This window comes from Trametes versicolor (assembly GCF_000271585.1).
Source record: "Trametes versicolor FP-101664 SS1 unplaced genomic scaffold TRAVEscaffold_9, whole genome shotgun sequence".
Classification (NCBI taxonomy): Eukaryota; Fungi; Basidiomycota; class Agaricomycetes; order Polyporales; family Polyporaceae; genus Trametes; species Trametes versicolor.
The window spans coordinates 1,305,322-1,323,797 of NW_007360329.1; the positions used below are offsets into that span (position 1 = coordinate 1,305,322).

At 58.2% G+C, this 18,476-nt stretch overlaps 5 protein-coding genes across 5 annotated transcripts; 1 reads left to right on the top strand and 4 right to left on the bottom strand.

The window, feature by feature from the left end:
• Positions 1-111: 111 nt before the first annotated feature.
• Positions 112-3,703, top strand: TRAVEDRAFT_22277 (uncharacterized protein; the record flags this gene model as incomplete). The annotated part of the gene is made up of 7 exons (XM_008042691.1): positions 112-498; positions 557-721; positions 783-923; positions 981-1,500; positions 1,554-2,150; positions 2,762-3,171; positions 3,218-3,703. 7 exons carry the CDS (start codon positions 112-114, stop codon positions 3,701-3,703), a joined length of 2,706 nt encoding a protein of 901 aa, XP_008040882.1.
• Positions 3,704-4,730: 1,027 nt separating this feature from the next.
• TRAVEDRAFT_30540 (uncharacterized protein) lies at positions 4,731-5,791 on the bottom strand. The gene is made up of 4 exons (XM_008042783.1): positions 5,648-5,791; positions 5,488-5,587; positions 5,159-5,427; positions 4,731-5,097 (listed from the first exon to the last, which is right to left on the bottom strand). The coding sequence occupies exons 1-4, from the start codon at positions 5,778-5,780 to the stop codon at positions 4,940-4,942; spliced, it is 660 nt and encodes a 219-aa protein (XP_008040974.1). The 5' UTR covers positions 5,781-5,791; the 3' UTR covers positions 4,731-4,939.
• Positions 5,792-7,136: 1,345 nt separating this feature from the next.
• TRAVEDRAFT_152425 (beta-glucan synthesis-associated) lies at positions 7,137-10,796 on the bottom strand. Its single transcript, XM_008043286.1, has 10 exons — positions 10,008-10,796; positions 9,568-9,955; positions 9,439-9,515; positions 9,016-9,387; positions 8,953-8,964; positions 8,660-8,897; positions 8,576-8,603; positions 8,353-8,514; positions 8,221-8,291; positions 7,137-8,162 (listed from the first exon to the last, which is right to left on the bottom strand). The coding sequence occupies exons 1-10, from the start codon at positions 10,766-10,768 to the stop codon at positions 8,145-8,147; spliced, it is 2,127 nt and encodes a 708-aa protein (XP_008041477.1). The 5' UTR covers positions 10,769-10,796; the 3' UTR covers positions 7,137-8,144.
• A 2,189-nt stretch (positions 10,797-12,985) lies between these two features.
• On the bottom strand, positions 12,986-14,798 carry TRAVEDRAFT_171773 (uncharacterized protein). The gene is made up of 2 exons (XM_008043287.1): positions 14,587-14,798; positions 12,986-14,537 (listed from the first exon to the last, which is right to left on the bottom strand). Exons 1-2 carry the CDS (start codon positions 14,754-14,756, stop codon positions 13,568-13,570), a joined length of 1,140 nt encoding a protein of 379 aa, XP_008041478.1. The 5' UTR covers positions 14,757-14,798; the 3' UTR covers positions 12,986-13,567.
• Positions 14,799-16,045: 1,247 nt separating this feature from the next.
• Positions 16,046-16,993, bottom strand: TRAVEDRAFT_76470 (uncharacterized protein; the record flags this gene model as incomplete). Its single annotated transcript, XM_008043288.2, has 2 exons — positions 16,046-16,319; positions 16,386-16,993. Coding segments are annotated over 2 exons (882 nt in total), but the record flags the coding sequence as incomplete, so codon positions are not given.
• Positions 16,994-18,476: the final 1,483 nt, after the last annotated feature.

Sequence of the window (18,476 nt, forward strand, 5' to 3'; positions counted from 1 at the left end):
TGGTTCGCGCCAGGCCAATGCGTCCTATAGGCCGTACAACGTGTATATAAGAGCAGCTGGGTAACCCATTTCGTGAAACTCACCGATACCAATTCCCCCTCCTCTTCCGCCATGACGCTCTCAGATGCGCCGCTCTCTTTCGAACAGCCCATCACCGTGAATACTCACTCCAAGGCATATTCAGAAGGTGACAATCATTCAAGGGAATGTGCCATGCTGCGGTATGTGTACGTCAATGTTGTGGATGACAAGGAGGGCGAACTTGGCACGCTGCGCGCACTACAAATTCACCGAGACACGCACCACGAATATCTCGAAGCCTTGGATGTCGATTCACGGGAGATGTACGAGTTTGCCACGACGTTGTTCGACGAGTCCGGCGATTTTAGGAGTGAGCTTATGGAGGACGACTACCTGAGGGGCACAGGCGTATGGGGCCGCGAGCTGGACAACGACGCGCCTCTCTTGTACATCAATTCGATTCATGTGGAGAAAAAGGTAAGGGTCCAATGGAATTCCGAGCGTATTCCAAAGCTGATTACTCGCCCCACCGTAGCACAGGAGGCGAGGAATAGCATCCTTGCTCCTGCAAACGTTGGCGCAGTCCGAGTACACCACACCTCAAACGTTCATCTTTGTTTGTCCCGTGCCATCGTTTGAACAAGACACATATGTGGCGTGGAGGAAACAGACACCCACCGACGCCGCCTTGTATCGTAAGGTACGCACTGCTTTGGCCGCTCATGAGCTTTGCTTGTTAGCTCATTCACAGCGCACCACAGAATCACTACCGCCGTGTGGGACGGACCAAATACTTGGCCTACGCACCTAACCCTGGGCATCGCTCTCGGTTGCTTGCCGTCGAGGACGACGTCGAGTGCCTCAACAAGGCTTTCCATCATTGGCCCTCTCAAACCGACAGCGTAAGCACCCTCGGGCTCAATCGAAATGTTCGCTTGGAACTCACTGGTCGATTCCAGGCGTCATGTGCTGCGAACGCCTGGTTGCATCGGATGATTGAAAGTACGGCACAGCCATCTGGCCTCTCAACGGAGGATGTTGCAGACGCTATCCGAGAGGCATATCGCCGGGACCCAGCTCTGATCCGCCAGAAGGACAATCGTGGCTTCGCACTTATCCACACAGCCGCCAATGCCGCCAATTTGCGCGCGATACAAGCCCTTCTTGCCCTCCCTTCCCAAAGCGGAGTTGTGGAAGACGCGCTTTGTTCGATGGAAAACCAAGCAGAACGCACCGCGGTTGAGCTCTGTGAACATTATATGCTGAACTTGAAGCACCACGCGCAGACGCTACCGGACCAACAATGGAACGGCCACAGCCCTGACGCGCTGCGGTGCGAGATCCTCCTGAAGAATGCGGAAGGGTTTGGTATGATCACTCTATCGGAAGAAGCGTACATTGCCAGTCGCAAGTGGGGCTGCACGTGCGAGAGGTGCACGGATGGCTGGCTCTCCGAACGGATGCGCTACAGGATGTTGCGTAAGTCTCCTTGCTTCGTCATACGTAGATGCTCTTCGACTGACATACCATAGACGGCGCTGAAGTGGACGCGGACATCATGGATACCATTGCCGAGACCGCACACAGGGGCGCCCACTTTGACAAAGAGTTTGCGGCCCAGCATCTCCCGCCAGCAGTCCGTAGTGGTGGCGTCACCAAGCTCATGTTCCAGGACTATGCCGATGTCGTCCGCGTGATCGGCCTCGTCCTTCGCCAGCCAGGGACCGCGGGCATCCCCTCTGTCGACAATGTTCGCCATGCGCTCGGAGGGCTGGGAAAACGCTTCTTCGCCAAGGGCGGCCGCATCGAACACGCTTTGAACTACGTTCTCCACGGAGCAAAGGCACAGTCGCCATGGGGAGACAACCTGTGGGATGCACTTCAAGAAGGCTTGGCCATGGAGGGTGACACGAATGCGATAGCTTACAAGGCGATGCGGGAATGTGACAACGACCTGGAGTTCGCCTTGGTCAGGCAGAGGCTGGGACTCCCGCAAACCGGCCACTTTACGGGCAAGTACGTGACCCGCGCGGACACGGATGGATGGGAAGGTGACGACGAATGTATGACGGACGACGGTGGGGACACTGAGAATGAGGACGATGCAATGCTGGACGAGGACAGAGAGTGTATGTTGAGCATGATACGGGTTCTAGAATAGATGGGGAATGAGCGTACCTGTATAAACAGACTTACTGCTGCCTTCGAGCAGTCGGCAATTTGCTAGATAGTTACGAGCCCCAATGAAACATCGATGATCTGTTCGGCCCATGCATAGGACTCAAGTTCAATCTCAGGGGGCACCCGTCGCCACTTCTACCGGACCTGCGTCACCTGGCTAACGTTGCAGTGTCCCCCGTCATTGTGGCATTGACAATACTGTATGTCAATGAACATGGAATATACGTATCCGGCCTCACCACGATCTTGTACAGCTAACAGCAAAAGTACTTTCGACATATAATTCGTCCCGAAGGAGTCGCGACACCCTTATGACGTAGTCACATGGTCGAGAACCCGGACCGCGAGCAGTCAGCTGTAGGTGACAATCAGCCCTGCTCGTTGTTTGACCAGGAAGAACCAACGAAGCGTTGACGGCATGCAGAAGCTTCCGCGCCGCGTATAGCGTCCAAAAGGTCGTGCATGAGCCTCCGCTTGACCCTCCCGAGCATCCCCCGCACCACTTCGCCCACGCGCTTTGTGATGACTTTGACGTACCTCTCACTGTGTACTACCCTAGCACTGTGTAGCCTCGCCCATGCCCGGATTGACCGCCATGGCCTCGTCGCGCGGTTCAACCCCGTCCGAACGGCGTCGAGTGCGAGTACCCCAATGCAGGTCGGGAACGGCCACTTCGCTTTCGGCGCCGACGTCACTGGCCTGCAGACCTTTCTTCCGTGGCCAACCATATCTGACTTGGGGTGGAAGAACGACTCGCTTCCCGCAGGCACCACCACAGCGGACATTGCGGCCTACCGCGGTGTCGTCTGGGACGGGGTGGAGTACGAGTTTGGGGGTCCCGAGCCGGAGCAGCAGTGGCTCATCTCTAACCCGAACCGTGTTAACCTGGGCCGTGTCGGACTGTTGTTGCTTAATGGGAGCGGGGAAGCGGCGAACGTGACAGAGGAGGAGCTGGAGGGGAAAAGGCAGGTGCTGGATTTGTGGACGGGTACAGTGACAAGCACGTTCCTGGCAGTGGGAGGGCGCGGACGTGCGCGTACAGACAGTCGTGGCGCAGGAGAGCAACACAGTCGGTGTCACGATCACGTCCCCGCTCCTGCAACGCGGTCGCCTTGGGGTATTCCTCGACTTCCCGTGGAACGATGGCGTCCAGAAATTCGAGGCGCCTTTCGTCGGCGTGTGGAACGCGACGAGCAACCATACCACGGCGCTGCGCACGGGCGGTGGGCTGGGCCGTAATACCCAGGCGCAGATCGCGCACACATTGGATGCCACGACGTTCTTCACTTCCGTCGGAGGAGACGCCTTTTCCGTCAACCGAGTCTCGCCGGATGCGCACCGCTACGAGTTCGTCCCGCACCAGAGCCAGCAAACGTTCGCCGTCGCCATCTCGTATTCGCCGGGGCAGTCCAGGCGGCATCGAGCGTGGAGGAGGTCCAGCCGGAGTCCGAACAGGCTTGGGGTGACTTCTGGTCCAATCACGGCTTCGTGGACGTCTTGACGGGATTCACCGATATCCGCGCGGAGGAGCTGTGGGAGAAAGGGAGAATCCAATTGTCTAGAGTGAAAAACGAGGGGTTATGGTTGTCCTGTATAGTAGCATCGTGGTACAGAGGCAAATAGATATCGTACGAAACGAGTCCCGGGCCCCGTGCTACTGAACGCTTCGGCAAGCGCCGGCGAGCAGGCGCTCGCTCGCTCGAATCCAAAAACTAACAGGAGCTGCAACGGCGCATCATCTTGTCGCAGTATCTGTTGCGAGTGAATGAAGCGGGTGAATATCCTCCGCAAGAGGTACTAAGTCACGTCGCTGCATGCCATCGCAACTGTTCACTGACAGTTCGTAGTCCGGCCTAGTTAACAACGGATGGATGAGCAACTTGACGATCGACAGTTAGGTGGGGAGACTGACCGGCATCTATAGTATGGCAAGTTCCACATGGAGATGTTCTTCTGGCACAGCGCACACTGGGCGCTCTGGAACAACTGGGACCTCCTCAACCGCGCTAGCAGCGTTTACTCCCGGTTCCTCCCCACAGCGATCCAGCGCGCACAAGTCCAGCAAGGTCGATACCCTACCGGAGCGCGTTGGTGCAAGGTGTGAACACTGATCGTGCGGCCGACGGGTTTTCAAGGCTGACGTTGATACGACTCTGATACTACTGCATCCTGCAGGGGTTCAGAGTCTGTCACGAAACCTACTGAGAAAATACCGTCTCGTTCTGCCTCAGAAGGCGGCTGCGCATCTTTCATCGGGCCCGGTTGGAGACGAGGAGCGGAATGCAGGACTATTTCTCGCGAAGTCTGTCGATCGCAGTATTGATTAATCGTACGGATGCTATCGAAAAGGAGGGCTCAAAATTAGAGAACCCCGAAGCTTTTTGAACACCGAGGTGAGATAGGACGTCCGCTTTTTGAAAATCACAACCTAGGGGCCATGTTGGAAAGCTTGCTACCGCGATACCAAGGTAACAGCGAGACTACGTAACTCGCGCAAGTCGACACACAAGTTTGGGCTTATCGGTGATGTTTTCAAAAGGTGCAGTCCCCGTCGCCATTACGAGACCCACAGGCGCAATCCGTCGGGATTCCTGCGCCCGGTTCGGACGCTGTAGTAATGGTACATCCGCCGTATGATACACTACAGCGTCCTCGAACAAACTACCGTACAAGCGCAACTTCAATCTGCCGTAGCACGCATTGCTGTCCCTGCTGCTGCCTTCAAGTCAAACGCCGCCTACCGCGCGCCCATGGTGTTCGGCGCCGCAGCGAACGGGTACGGGGTGTTGACGATGGTGACGTTCGGCGCCGCACCGCCGCGCTTCTCGCTGTCGCCGCCGTTCTCCTTCTCCTCGCGCAACTGGCCGACGTACTCGAACGCGATGTGGCAGCCGTCTACACGCACCGTGTCAGCTTCAAGTACCGAACCCCAACATAAAAGATCAGAGAGACGTACAGATGGAGAAGAGCCAGAAGAGGGCGTAGATGACGACGACGACCACACGTGCAGTCTTGAAGCTCGCATTGCACGCGAAGCTCGTGAAGTCCTTGTTCACGCCCGTGCCCGCATTCGCCTCGCACTTGCTGATGTCTGACGCGCCCTCGCCGTGGAAGAGCTGGTAGATGACGTATATTCCGGCCGCGATGTCGAGCACGGTTGCGAACGTGATCGCACCCGCGTACAGACCAACGAGCGAAAGGATCTTCCAGAGCGAGCCGACAAGACTAAGGCGCAAGCGGGAGGTCAGTTCGCCCAGAGTCGTGCTACGCTGAAGGGTCACTCACCCTCCGAGGGAAATCAGGAAAATGAGAGTAGAGACAACGGAGAGGATCCAGGCCGCGGTCCTCTCGTTTCCGGAGAGCGGCGGGTTGAGGGTTCCCTTCACTGCGAGCGAGCGATTACATTAGCCCACGATAACGCCATGAACGAGTCAATGGTACTCACTCATGTCGTGCACAACAATCCAGCCGCCTACCGAGAAGAGGCCCCCAATAGCGAGCCCGATCAGAGCCTCGCAGAACACGCCGAATCTGACCGGCAGACAGCAGCAGAACTTGCGCGAGCGGATGTAGACCATGTTGGTGATGTGAGTTTTTGTCGTTCAAGAAAAGAGAGAGAAATGCGGGATAAGCGAGAACGGCAAAGAATAGAGCGTCAGGAAAGAACACGAAGGCAAGAAACCGCAAGCGCGGGTGGGAGGCGGATGTACACGAAGGTCGAAGTGGGGAAGAGGCGCAGCCCTGGGGCCCCCACCTCTCGTGCGCGCCCGTTATATAGCCATGTCGCCAGGGCAGGCGCGATGGTACGCGGGGGCGAGACACCGTGTTGATGTAGGGGAGATGCGATGCGCGATTTCATGGTGCCGCCCTTGCAACGGCCGCTGTGCAGTGAAAAGCCATCATCAGGATGCGGTCCGGGCGCGCGTTGACGATACGCCAATCTAGCGCGCTTCCGCAATCTGTCAAAGGGGCACGGGTGGGTCGTAAGAAGGCGTTCAGATGGGCACTGACCACCTCGTGTGTGGCTAGACTGAGAGGGAGAGATCGCAGCGCGGAGGCGTCGCCACCAGAGGGGGAGGAAAGCGATGCACCATCACCCAAAATGGCTGTTGCAGTATTGAGCGCCTTGATCAACCGTCAGTGATCGTCGTACCGTGTGTGATGCGATGTCATGAAGGGTGCGGTGGCTCCCAGGAAGAAGTACGGCGTGCACATTCACCGGTGTTATCAGCGTGAACTACGAGGATTTACGCAGCCGCCGTGGGCAAACATACGGCCCCGTGCCCAGAGAATTTCAACGGATGCCATAGTGAGGAACTTTGAAAGTGGCATTTCATCGCTGGGGTGATGTTTACTTGTCAGTGTATGTACCATCTTTCGGACGTGATAATGAGGGCCCTGCATGTACGTGCACGAAGATCATTTGAGTATCGAGGTCCCGAGGAGTTTTGTGATCAGAGGCAAGTCTGAGGACGGACATGATGCGGAGAACTCACCACTGCCCCCGGTGCCTCGCCGGCCACCTTTCCAATACCCTGGGTCCACTCCCAGACTATTTTGTCGATCCTGCATCACAATATCGGGCCGCTGAGGAGGTACTCTGTGCCAGATCAGCGAGGGCGGAATCTGTGGCAGGGAGCTAGCAAATACTCACCTTATAACTTGAAGCAGCCCTTTGAGCCGAGAAACCCGGGGAGCCTTCCTGTAAAGATGTCTCCGAATGAAGATGTCTCCGAATGATGAAGTGAGCGGGTTGCCGCTATGCACATGAGTGACTTCCGTAGACCGCACGAAGGCGCGAACCACATGCGTGCAAACCTTGCTACCTCCACTCCCTCGTCGCCCTGGAGACCTCATATCCCAGCTTGCCAAAAGCATGTCCACGCACCAAGACGCAGACTCAAACGCCTCCCGCACATCGATGATCTTTCTACCTGCACCGAGGACGCTCGGCACGGTGACCTACGGCTCTGCGAAAACGCCGGCGTGGACCAACAAAGCCCAACTGTCCGGCGCACTGGCACGCCGGGCACTTGTTTAGCGTTTCGAGAAGGCCTGAGACCGGGCCACAGGCGAGCGGGCTGCGGATGCCAAACGTCGATCCATCCAAGGCAAATTGGTGGCCGGCGAATCCGAACCTAGATCTCCTGGCAGAGAGGAGCATGGCGGGTGGATGGCGGGGACAGCGCGAGCCTCGAGGGGTTTCAGGCTTTCGACAGCATTTGCAAGGGGACGCTAGATCTAAGATAGGCTAAGTAGAATACACAGCGGTAAGAAGAACGTGAAAACAACAAAGAACAACGTGGACGAAAAGAAGAGAGCAGGGCCCGGGACTGCCTCCCGGGCCCGCACCGTATGTGTCCATCAGCGAACGCTAAGTTAAACTAGGATGGAGGGTGGGCGAAGAAGAAGTGCAAGTAGATGGGCGGGGGACCAAAGACCGAAGCAACGGACCAATCGTTCCAAGCGCGACCCGGGACGGCGCGAGCGAGGACGTGCGGCGGGAGCTAGGCTGGGGCGCCGCCATTAAAGAGCTGCCTGCGGGCGGAAGGGGGAAGTGCGCGAGGCGGGGTGTAATGTACTAGTACCGTGGGCCGACGTGAATGCGGGGGGCGGCTGTGGGGCGGACAAAAAAAAGAACGTGAAAAATGTCCCTGGGGCGCCGCTGCAGGCGGGCCCAACATGTGATATATGTGCATGTGCATGTATGAGTGGGTGGGTGGGCGGGGCGGATGAGAAGAGAAGGGTGCGTGAACATGCAAGATGGATGAGGGTACGGATGAAGGTGGTGGTATGGTAAGTAGGTGTGAATGTACAGAGGCACGCGGGGGCGGCGGGGTCGTGGCACATACGATATAGCGTTACTGTTACTTTAGGTGAGTGTCCGGACGGCGGCACAAGACGGCGTGCGTTCTCCTGGTCAGTCCAACAGAGCTCCTGCGCTAGCATCCGCCCGCGAGCTATGCGCCAACGTTAGTCTTTATCCTAGGCGAGGATGGGAGACGAGACGAGACGTACCGCAGAGTTTTTGGGCCATGGGTATCCCGCGCCGCTGGGGCTGGGTTGCGACCAGTAAGTCAGGTTAACGTCTACAGACGCGGTCCGATAGTTAGTTGCATTGCTCAGCGACACAGGGAGGAGCGCACGTACTGCTGTAAGCCTCGAGATGGTTGTTAATGTAGTCCGCAGTGGGGTAGCCTGCCGGGTCGCAGCCAACGTTGATCGAATCCGACCGCTGGTACACGCGCACGTAGTCGATTTGCATGATCGCGGGGAAGACCATCGTTTCCAGAAGAATATCCTGCCAGTTCTCTGCGGGTGAAAGTTAGAGATCCTACACTCACGAAGGAAATACAGAGGGCGAGTAACTTACTGGAGAGACCCAAGTTGAGGATGATAGACTGCACAAATTCGACTTCAGTCCGGTGGCACATGGTGTACTGACCGAGCTACTCACCATAGGCTCTTCCGGGACGATCCTCTGAGAGACCTGCGAGCCGTCAGTGCCCATATCGGGGCCCATGGCGGACGCGCCCATGCGCACGGACGGCGTGCCGTCTGTCTGCCAGGTGATGAAGCCCTCGTCGCGGTTCTTCGGGTTCGCCCAGTACTCGAACCCGAGCGTCTTGAAGTTTGCCCCTGATCCTTGGAACATATCGTCCGGGAGATCCGTCAATGCAGACACGGCTTGCTGACTGTCCAAGCAAAGGTCATTAATGCGAGTAAGACAAAAATGTCACGTAAGCTTACATCGCAGAGCCCCTGTGATACAGACGTCAGTGATAAGCTGATGGATACATAAGAGCCACGCACTTGTAAGTGTTCGCTCTCGAACGACTGCTGTCGTATATCCACCATGCGTCTTGAGTGTCGTTGGTGTAGAGGTAGTCGTGTGTGAACGGCGCGAACTGCGCAGACTGGGACACGACCTGCCCCACTCCACCGTCAGTCTTGTTCTTCTCAGCCTCCAATATGTCGATCTCAGGCACGCCGCGACCGACGTTATTTGAGGGGCCAGGATGTTCCTCCCCAGGACATGTACACGCACTGACGCGCTGGCCAGGGAGCCAGGAGAGCTCGTTGTTATACTTCGACCTGGACTGGTCGGAGTGCAGGGCAGCGGCGGGACCAGACCCATCAGCCAGGGTCTGGTTAGGGAAGGTGCCAACGTCGCAGGAGTCGTAACTGCCCACAGATGTCAGAAATGCCGCGGATATAGCCGGTGATTGTACTCACGAGTACGGCCAGGTACCATCCGTCGTCGCGCGGTAACCCGGTCTCCCCAGGTTGCCCATCGTCCACGCACCAGGCCACTGCAGAAGGTTAATACTGCAACCGAGCGTATTGTGAGAACTAAACACTCACATAACCCTGCGTGTTCGAATCTGGGCCTGGTAGCGTCATGGAGACCTCGATGTACCCACTTGTGAAGCAGAACTTGTTCCAGCTCTGTAGCATACCGCTGATGTACGACTGGTTGTGGTTAATCGACGGGTCCGCAACCTGCTCCATGACGATTTGCAGTGCGCCGTTCTTCGTGTATACCTGCTTGGGATCATACCATTCCAGATCGGCAGTGGAACCGTACCATAGATCTGCGGCCTCCCAGAAGGGGTCGTCTCCGGGGTAGAACGTCCGGTTGTCCTTGTTAAACTCGTCGGAGAAGACGAGCTCATAGGCCTCTCCGTCAAAACCTGTACGTGTCTTCGCAGAGTCGGGCGTGTCAGGATCGATCAGCTCGGGCATGTCGAACCTGTAGACTGTGTGAGCCTATTGAACCGAGCGCCGCCAAGCAAGAAGCTTACAATACTGGGGCCTGTCCTGTGGCGTTTATTCTGACGTTTGCTGTGATGGCGACGTTGCGGGACTCGTTGCGGAAGAAGTCGAGCAGCGGGTAGCAGAGGAAGAGGGTAAGGATGGCGGCGACGAGGATGACGAGCACGCCGACGTTCATAATCCCTCGACTTGACCAGTAGGAATGTCGGTTGTGGCCATACTCGGGTGTGTGCAGGAAGTCATCATCGTCGTCCGGCGCATCCTTGTCCACTTCGGGGTCGTACGCGTAAGGCACGAATCCTCGTGTGCCAATGACCATACCCGAAGGGTATTTGGAGTCGGATGATAGGGAGAATACCGAGTCGCCCGAAGAAGAGATCACCGAGTCGCGGTTCTGAAGAGCCGTCGGCGGGGCGAGGCTCTCGCTGTTGTCGTCCGACGCCAAGCGGTAGAGGACCATCGAGCCGCGCTGACCGCCGAGGGTGCCATACGGACCTGCAAGTGCTTGCGACTCCTCTGATGCGATGCGATTGAAGTACGTGCTCCCGCGCGAAGCAGGCCTTGATCGCGCGTTGAGGGTCGAGTTCGGGTTGAGGGGCGACGACACAAAGTTGGCACCTGCCGAGGAGGCACGGTTTGGCGTCCTGGGCTCTCGTGAATCCGGCGACAAGAGCGGGGACTCGAAAGTGGAGGTGAGGGGGGTGCGAGGTTGGGCGAGATCCTCTGGGGTTGATGCGCCGGAGCGGCCCTGCTCGGCGGGCGCATCAGAGGACGGCCAGGGGGTGGACATGGGGGGCCGGTCGGGGTGGACGTGCAAGACGTCGGGGGGTAGATGAGGGAAGGAATGAAAGGAGGGACTTGACCTGACGATGGAGGCAAAAAGGCAAGGGGCGGGTCTGGTGCAGAACGAGCGAGAGTTCCTCGCGTGGGACGAACGCCATGGCAGGCGCCCGTCGGCTGCCGCTCGCCGCGCTCGCCCCGCCCAGCCATCCTCCGTCCGACCTCCTCCTCCCATTCCAGCCCTGTTCTCAGCCAGCGCACGAGTTGCCCCGTACCACCTGGTCCAATCATCCCACAGACCGCCCAGCCCGCTTCCCCGTAACTAGGTCGGTACGGGATATCCTGTCGTCTTTTTCGCACCCTCGAGCTTGTCCGTCCGCCTCCGCGCGACACACCTGCCTTCTCCCATATGACTGCGCCGGATTCTATTGCATGCGTCCAGTCCACGAGAACCTTTTTCTTCCCACTTCCCGGCCTATCCGAGTAACATCCTATCGTGTGCACGCACACGATAAGCATCGTCGGGCTACAGCTGCAGCGCCTCTGCTTATGCACATCTCGCACGCTCTCAAGCTCACACGCATCATCCGCGTTTACAGCATGATTCGCAAGGTACGTGCTACTGCCGTATCATCCTTCGACACCCCCGGTCCTGTTGTGCATCAACAGCCTGGCGTGCAGCGGCAGGGTGGCTCTGTCCAACTCGCAGCTATCACTGATATCACAGGATGGGCGTCGCGCTCGTTACCTTCGCGGGCCGCATATATCCTCCACGAAGATACCTAGCAGCGGAGGGCACACTTGCAAACCTACTAAGGTGCTTACCGTTTCTGCTCGCACCACTCGGAGATGAACTTCGCTGTCTTCTATCAATGCGCGCGCCGCTAGAGCCGCGTTACCCCGCCGCCCGAGGCAATGGGCCTTCCGTCCTGGCTCCCGGCAGCGCTACACAAGACAACACAACTTCCAAGCCTCAGCAAGCAAGCACGATACACCGTTCGCGTCTCCGGATCCCGCCGCACTGCGCCCTCTACGCTTCCGCACCAGGCTTGCAGCGGTACTCTCCTCATCGAGGTGAAGCGGCGCGCAGTGGCCTTAGAACAGCACGGCGGCACGACCAGCCACTCCATTCCAAGCTCGCACTTCGCGAGCCCTCCGGGCGGGGTCGGCGCGCCAACCCGCGATGTCAGCGGGGCCGGAACGCCCGCATGTGGCTCGGTGCAAACTGTTTGCGTGCTCGGTGCCAAGCCCGAACATTCCGGGCCTATGCAGGGGAAGCGTCTGCGAGGAGTTTCGCCGTGAGTGCGGGTGCTGTATTCGTACAGTACTTACCCTTGGCTGGGACATCACTAGCACACGTCGGACCACCCTGACCGGCATGCCTACGTCGCCCCCGATCCCCTATACATGTCGGAGACGGCGAGCTTGTCGCCATAGCCCCCATAGTGGCTGACGTCCGCCCCTCGTCCGCCCTCTCATGATGCATGGCGCGTGACGCCTCCATTCCAACCACCAGCCCTTCCGCAACACTCCGCGACGCCGCTGCTGCCTACCCGACCCGCCAAAAGGTCAGTCGCCGTACGCCGAGCCCTCCCAAGCATCCCATCTCCGTCGCACCGAAGGCCCGTGAGGACCTGAAATGGCTCCGCGCGCAATTTAAGGATGACGACATGGCCTACAATTGCGGTCCTGGGGTTTCGATCGACGCTCCTCGAGGCGCGAGCTGGCGCAAGGTACGTCCCGGGCGGGTGAAGCGTTGACCAGGCGACGTCCTCGTTGGAAAGCGGATCTTCCGCTCTTTTCGTGCATTTTCGGAATGACGTCATCGTCTCCGGAAGAGCGTATGTGCACTCGTGTACCACGTAGCTATGTTACTTGCAGGGCTGCCAATACAACCATAAATGATAACATAACGCTTGCACTCAGACCACATCTGACATTGAATGTTCGCAAACGCAGCTTTTTGTGGGAGCGCGCGCGACATCGCAGTATCCGGATTCCACACACCTGCACGTTGTTCCAAGTTCCAACAGAATATTTGTATTTCGTTCCACCGTTACCGTCCGTACACGTCGTAACGTAGCGCCCCCGTCGACGGGGGCCGGGGCATATCGCGCAGTATTGTAGATTGTACCGACAGGAACAAGACGGGAAACCACGAGAACGACACAAAATGGACAGCCGTCGGACGTGCGTCCGGAGCAAGGGGTAACATTAGTAGTACATGGGGTCGTATTGTCGCAGCAGCAGTGATGGCAGCATCGTCGACCTTGGGTTTGTCCGGGTCGGATAAATAGACCGAGGGCCGCGGGGCGTGTGCTTTGTGGTTGTTGGATTGGGGGAAGGCTCCGCGCGTCCTGTGAGGCGGGTCGCCAATGAGCGCGGGCGAAAGGGGGAGCATATAGGGTCGATGCGTGGGGAAGGGATTACTGGAAGAGAAGGGCCGCAAAGACGGGGATGGGGGACGGGGATGGGGTGGGCCACAATAGGAGGCAAGATGGACGATGAGAGTAATCATAGAACAAAGCCATTAGGCGATAGTGTAGGGTAGGTTGTTGAACGGTCCAACTCGGAAGAGGCATACGAAAAGCATAATGAAAAGGGGATACCAGAACGAAGGAGGGGTGACCGGAAAGAAGAAGGGGGATGGGGAAAGTTTGTGGCAGACCGTGAGGGAAAGAACCGCATACACGCATTAGACCTTGTGGAGGAGTATTCTTCATCGTCATTTCGTTTGGAGGGCGGGGCCCGCGTAGGCCGCATCGTCTTCATCCGTCGTAACTTACAGCACAAGCGTACCCGTTGAGGACTAGGCCTTGGTCGGCATCGCAGTCTTCAGGGTCAGGCCCTCGAGTCGCTCCTCCAATCCTTTGCCTAGACCTTCTCGCTCCCACTCTCCTCCGACATCATCGGCGACCCCTGCGGCACCGTCACGCTCCAGGAGGTACATGGGCGAGTTGTGTATGCTGCCGCCGCTGGAGCTCGCCGCATAGTGTGCCTGCGGCAGCCCGATCACGCTAGGTATGTGCGGGGGAGGCTCCGTGACGATGGCGGAAGAGGTAAGGCTTGACAAAGGGAGCGTGGATGCAGGGGTAGAGGATAGGAGGTCGGCGTAGGAGATGAAAGACAGCCTTTTTGAGGCAGCTTTGGGAGATGGAGGGTGCGAAGGGAAAGGGGCAGGGACATTGATCGACGTGAGCTGTTGCGGCTGCGAGTGCGACGGTAGACTGTGCAAAGGGTGCTCGGTGTGCGTCGCGGTCGTAGGCGAGGATGCATTCGAGCTCGTATCGGCGTCCGATGCAGCACTAGACGAGACAGAGAAGTACGCCGATGTGGGCGTGGGCGTCACTGTTGTCTGATGTGCAGATGAACTTGGCGGTATAGGACTTGTCTGCACTGTCGGCCGCGCTGAGGGTGACCCCTGGACATTCCTCGGAGGGGATCCGGGGAGCGTATTGCTGAAGAGAAGACTTCTCCTGTTACCGACACCCGTGGGACTTGGGCTGCGACTACTCAAACGCGATGTGGGACTTGTGAACCCACTTTGGTACGCGGGCTCTAGTGGAGCGGGAGTGACGATGGAAATGGCGTCAAAGTCGTCATCTTCGGGATCGTTCGAAGTGAGGACGGCAGCGGCACTATCGAGCACGGAAGGCACGGAGCGTTCTATCTCTTCCGTGAACTTCGCCCGTGCGGTGTGGTGCGGGTCAGCGCAGAGCGGCAGAGGCGAGTTGATGGGCTCGATGTCCCGTTCGAAGATCGCGGAAGAGGAGGAATGGCTAAAGGAGGATAAGCGAGGGTCGCGATGTAACACAGATGTCTACTTACACAGATGTCGGCGACGAGGGGATAGAGGCTGGCGACCGGGAGCCCAAGCGATGCGTCCTCAGGTGCTGGGAATTGCGGTTGGAAAGGCGGCGCTCGCGGGACGGACTGGCGAGGTTGGTGTTGGACGTGATGTGTCGCAACTCGACCGGCGAGGTGGTGGATGAGTTCATGGCAGCGGATTCAGCGGCAGTGGCGGCAGGAGGGGATGCGAGAGAGATGCGAGGCGAAGACGGGGCGTTGAGGTTGAGATTTGAGGAATCCTGGGAGAGAGTAGCCATGGTGGATGATAGCAGACGGGAAGTTGACGGTGGAGAGAAGGTGGAGGTTATTACAGCACAGTACACGCTTAGACGCCTTGGATCTTGCTCCTCTTCAATTATCTACGTCAACATCGATCGCCATCCTTATCTGATTACCTACAATTTTCCCTCTCCGCCTTTATGCGTTTGTTACCCCTTTCTTAACTGCCAATAGAACTTCCCTAAAAGCTGTCAGCAGAAATTAATTGCTCCTTGAGCCTCGCACGTCGCACGGCCTCTTCCTCATCGCCCGACGACGGCGACGCTCATCTCCTTGACCTCCGAACATGTTGCAGATGTCGATGAACTCTACCGCACTGCATCCTCTAGCTATCGGGAACAGCACCTCGGCCCCACGCCTCCCCGGGAATCTGCTTGCTCAATCACGAATACGTCAGTCGTGCAAAGCTTCGCCCGTTTTCGCCGAGGTGGCTACATCGCGATATCCAGATACCTCTGCCGTGAGTCGCATCCATCACGCCTTCATCTCCGCCCGCACAGTTGTGGGGCTCCGATTTACAGCGTCCGGGGATGGATAGTTTTGGAAACCATTCGGAGCCCCCAGGCTATCCAAAGTTGACATGAAGTAACCAGAGGTTCGGATGATCCTCGTAGGTCAGAGGTCCAACGAGAATTGGCAACGAGGGCATTCAATGAGGTCCGTTTATACTTGATGGACGTCCGCGGATTGCACTGTTTCAGTACAATCCAGACGGCCATCCACCCTAGACGGGTTACCTATAAATACCGCTAGGCGGGCGCGGAGGACGAGTCCGACTGCAGGACACATTATTCCGGGAGCATTGTTCTAAGTGGGAGTCATTTGTCTTAGTGAAAGTCACTCTCACTGTTTTGGTTGTCACTCGCACGGACAGAGGCTCATGAAACTCAAGCCATAGCTGTATGCTGTCCAACGGACCTTTGATCCAGCGCGGGACTAATATTTTCTCAACGCATGGCTGGATATCAAACCCAGTACTTGTAGCATGTTGGTATCCATGCTCTTGCTACCAGCCCCGCCCGAACGTTTTCTGACAGCTGAAAACAAATCACAAGCGTTTCACAACACTGCGTATCCGTCGCCACTCGTAAGCCTGCGGTGCATAGGGGCCCAACGTCCGGGCCCGGGATCGCCGCGGCACCTCGCCCACGCCGATTATTCACATCGCTTTGCTCATCCCCTCCGTGCGTACCTCCCACCCCGCTTTCGGAAATCCCGGTGCAGTGCCCTTACTTCCGTCCCATCCCTCGGCCATCATCGCCATAGCATACAGCAGCGACCCGGAACCCGGGAAATACGGAGTCGGAACGCGCACGCCGCCTACAGGCATCCCGACGTCGTCGAATTCGAACAGCGGGTGGAGCAGCCATTCTATCGCCTTTTCAGTCTCTCCGTTTCGCGCTGCGGACATCGCCAGCATGGGGAAGTCCCATCTGTGACGTGCGAACGGAACGAGCTTTTCAGTGCGAATCTACGCTTCGGAAGCAACAGCCACCTACCCCCAGCAGTTGCTGATGTTCCAGCTCGTCCAAATCTTCTCCGCCGTCGCCTTGGCCATGGTCAAACTGACATTCGCAGTCTGCGGCAACCAGCCGTACAAGCCCACCATGGCGGGGTGGTCGTTTGTGAACGTCGGCGTATCCCAGAAGTCACTTGGGATCCCCTCGTAAACTGCGTACAGCCCGTCCTCGATAGGGAGCGGGGCTAAGTTGTCCTTCACCTCCGTCCAAGCGGCCGGCACCGCTTCCCCCATCCTCTCCAACCAGGTGCTCGCGTAGTCTAGACCGAAACGCCAGTACGCCAACTCGAACGCCGGGTTGCGCGTCACGTTCGGGCTCGTGTCCTCACTCACGACGTACATCGGTGGGCCTAGATCGAAGAAGCCGGTGCTCGCGTTCCGGTGGGCATAGACCGCCATCCAATCCGCCGTCGCATGCACCACGTCGTGCCACTTCTCCAGCGTCGCCCTCGAGTGGGTTGCGCGATATTCGTACTCGGCGAATACGAGCGGGTGCGGCTGTTCCCAGACCAGGAGCTCGTTGATCTCCCCCGGGGCTGACCGCCCAGCTGGATCGGTCATTTTGGACCAGCGCGCTCCAGTGGAATAGCCTGGCTGGACTTGAGCGCGTTGGATCGCGGTGGGGAGGAACCGGGAGTAGACGCTGCTAGCATGAGGGGAGAGATGGAGTGGGTGTGCATGTACATAGACAGATTGGAATATATTTCGTTTGCGAGGGAGACATGGACTGTACGAGTGTGTTCGCGTGCGTGGTGGCTGTGTCGGACTGTCGCGAGCCGGCGGTGGGTGTTGGCTGCGGGGGACGACGGACTTGGGCTCTGCGCGGCTGCCCGCGGGTGGATCTCGCTTGCGCTGGATCTCGGCGAGGCGCCATGTACTGCTAGGGAAATAACTACGGACTCTGCATGGGGAGTGGGTGCTTAGTTGGCGCTGGGGAGGTCCAGAGGGTGCACTAGGGGAGAGGGGACTCTGTTCACGCATTTTGGACGGCAGGAAAGTCACGGAAATCGCATTACGGGCTACTGATAATACTAAGACCCCGAACGCACACAAACGCGCCGTAAAGACCCACCCGCCCCCGCTCAGGACTCTTCGCGCACTCGGACGGACACGGGCGCCTAATCCTACGCTGCTCGAATGTGCAGAGTCCTCCCCACTGCTTTTCCCTCAGCCTGTTTGCTCGCCCGCACTCCGGCCGTTTTCCAGGGTCCTCCGCTCTAAAATGTGTCGTATGGGAGTCAATCCAGAGTCGCACAAGACGAGCACGAAGTTCCCTGCGTGTGCGCGACTGGAGCGCGCGCGGGGTTCGTTCCGCATGCCCAGTACATGGGGGTGATCGCGGCGCCAAGGACATCGTGCCGCCGTCGCGACTCCGACGCGCTCGGGACGTCGAGCAGATCTTTTGCACGCTACGAAGCCGTTCTGGACGTCGGAGTGTATCTGGCGAGGCGCGGCGCGTTCCTGCTCTCGCATGCGGCCTACAAATACTGGAAAATTAGTTGGACGCCGGTATTAGCGGGCAAGGAAGCGGTACATACCACATTTACTTCGAACGCGACCTCTCGAGTGATGCGCGCGGAACATACGGCATACAGCCGCGGGCGCAGATTGTGCTCCGGAGGCAGCACCGACACGCCGCGTGCGGTCATACGAGCTGCCGGCCGGAACAATCGCGTGGGAGGGTGTCGAGCTCCGAGTCGGTGGAGGCGTCTGAATCGGTTGGAACATAGTTGACGGCGGCGAGCTGCGCAGACATCGACATTAGCGTAAGAGTACCGCGCGGGCGAATCCGACTTGCCTATGCCACGGCGCTCCGAGTCCCGTAGCCGTGCACGGGACACTCGTGCTCGCCCGAGAGTCTGCGAGCAGCGGAAGGACGAAGACGTCCGCACAAAGGGCCCAGAGAGACCTAGAATGTCCTTTTTGCTCGTCCCAGACGAGACGAGTGTGCACAAGGAACCCGTTCGCGCAAAGGAACTCTGCTCGCCCGCGGCTAGAGGACTTCGCGGCTATGGGCGCTTATTCCGACGCAATGCGAAATACGCAAGTCGTGCGCCGACGTGGCATGGCT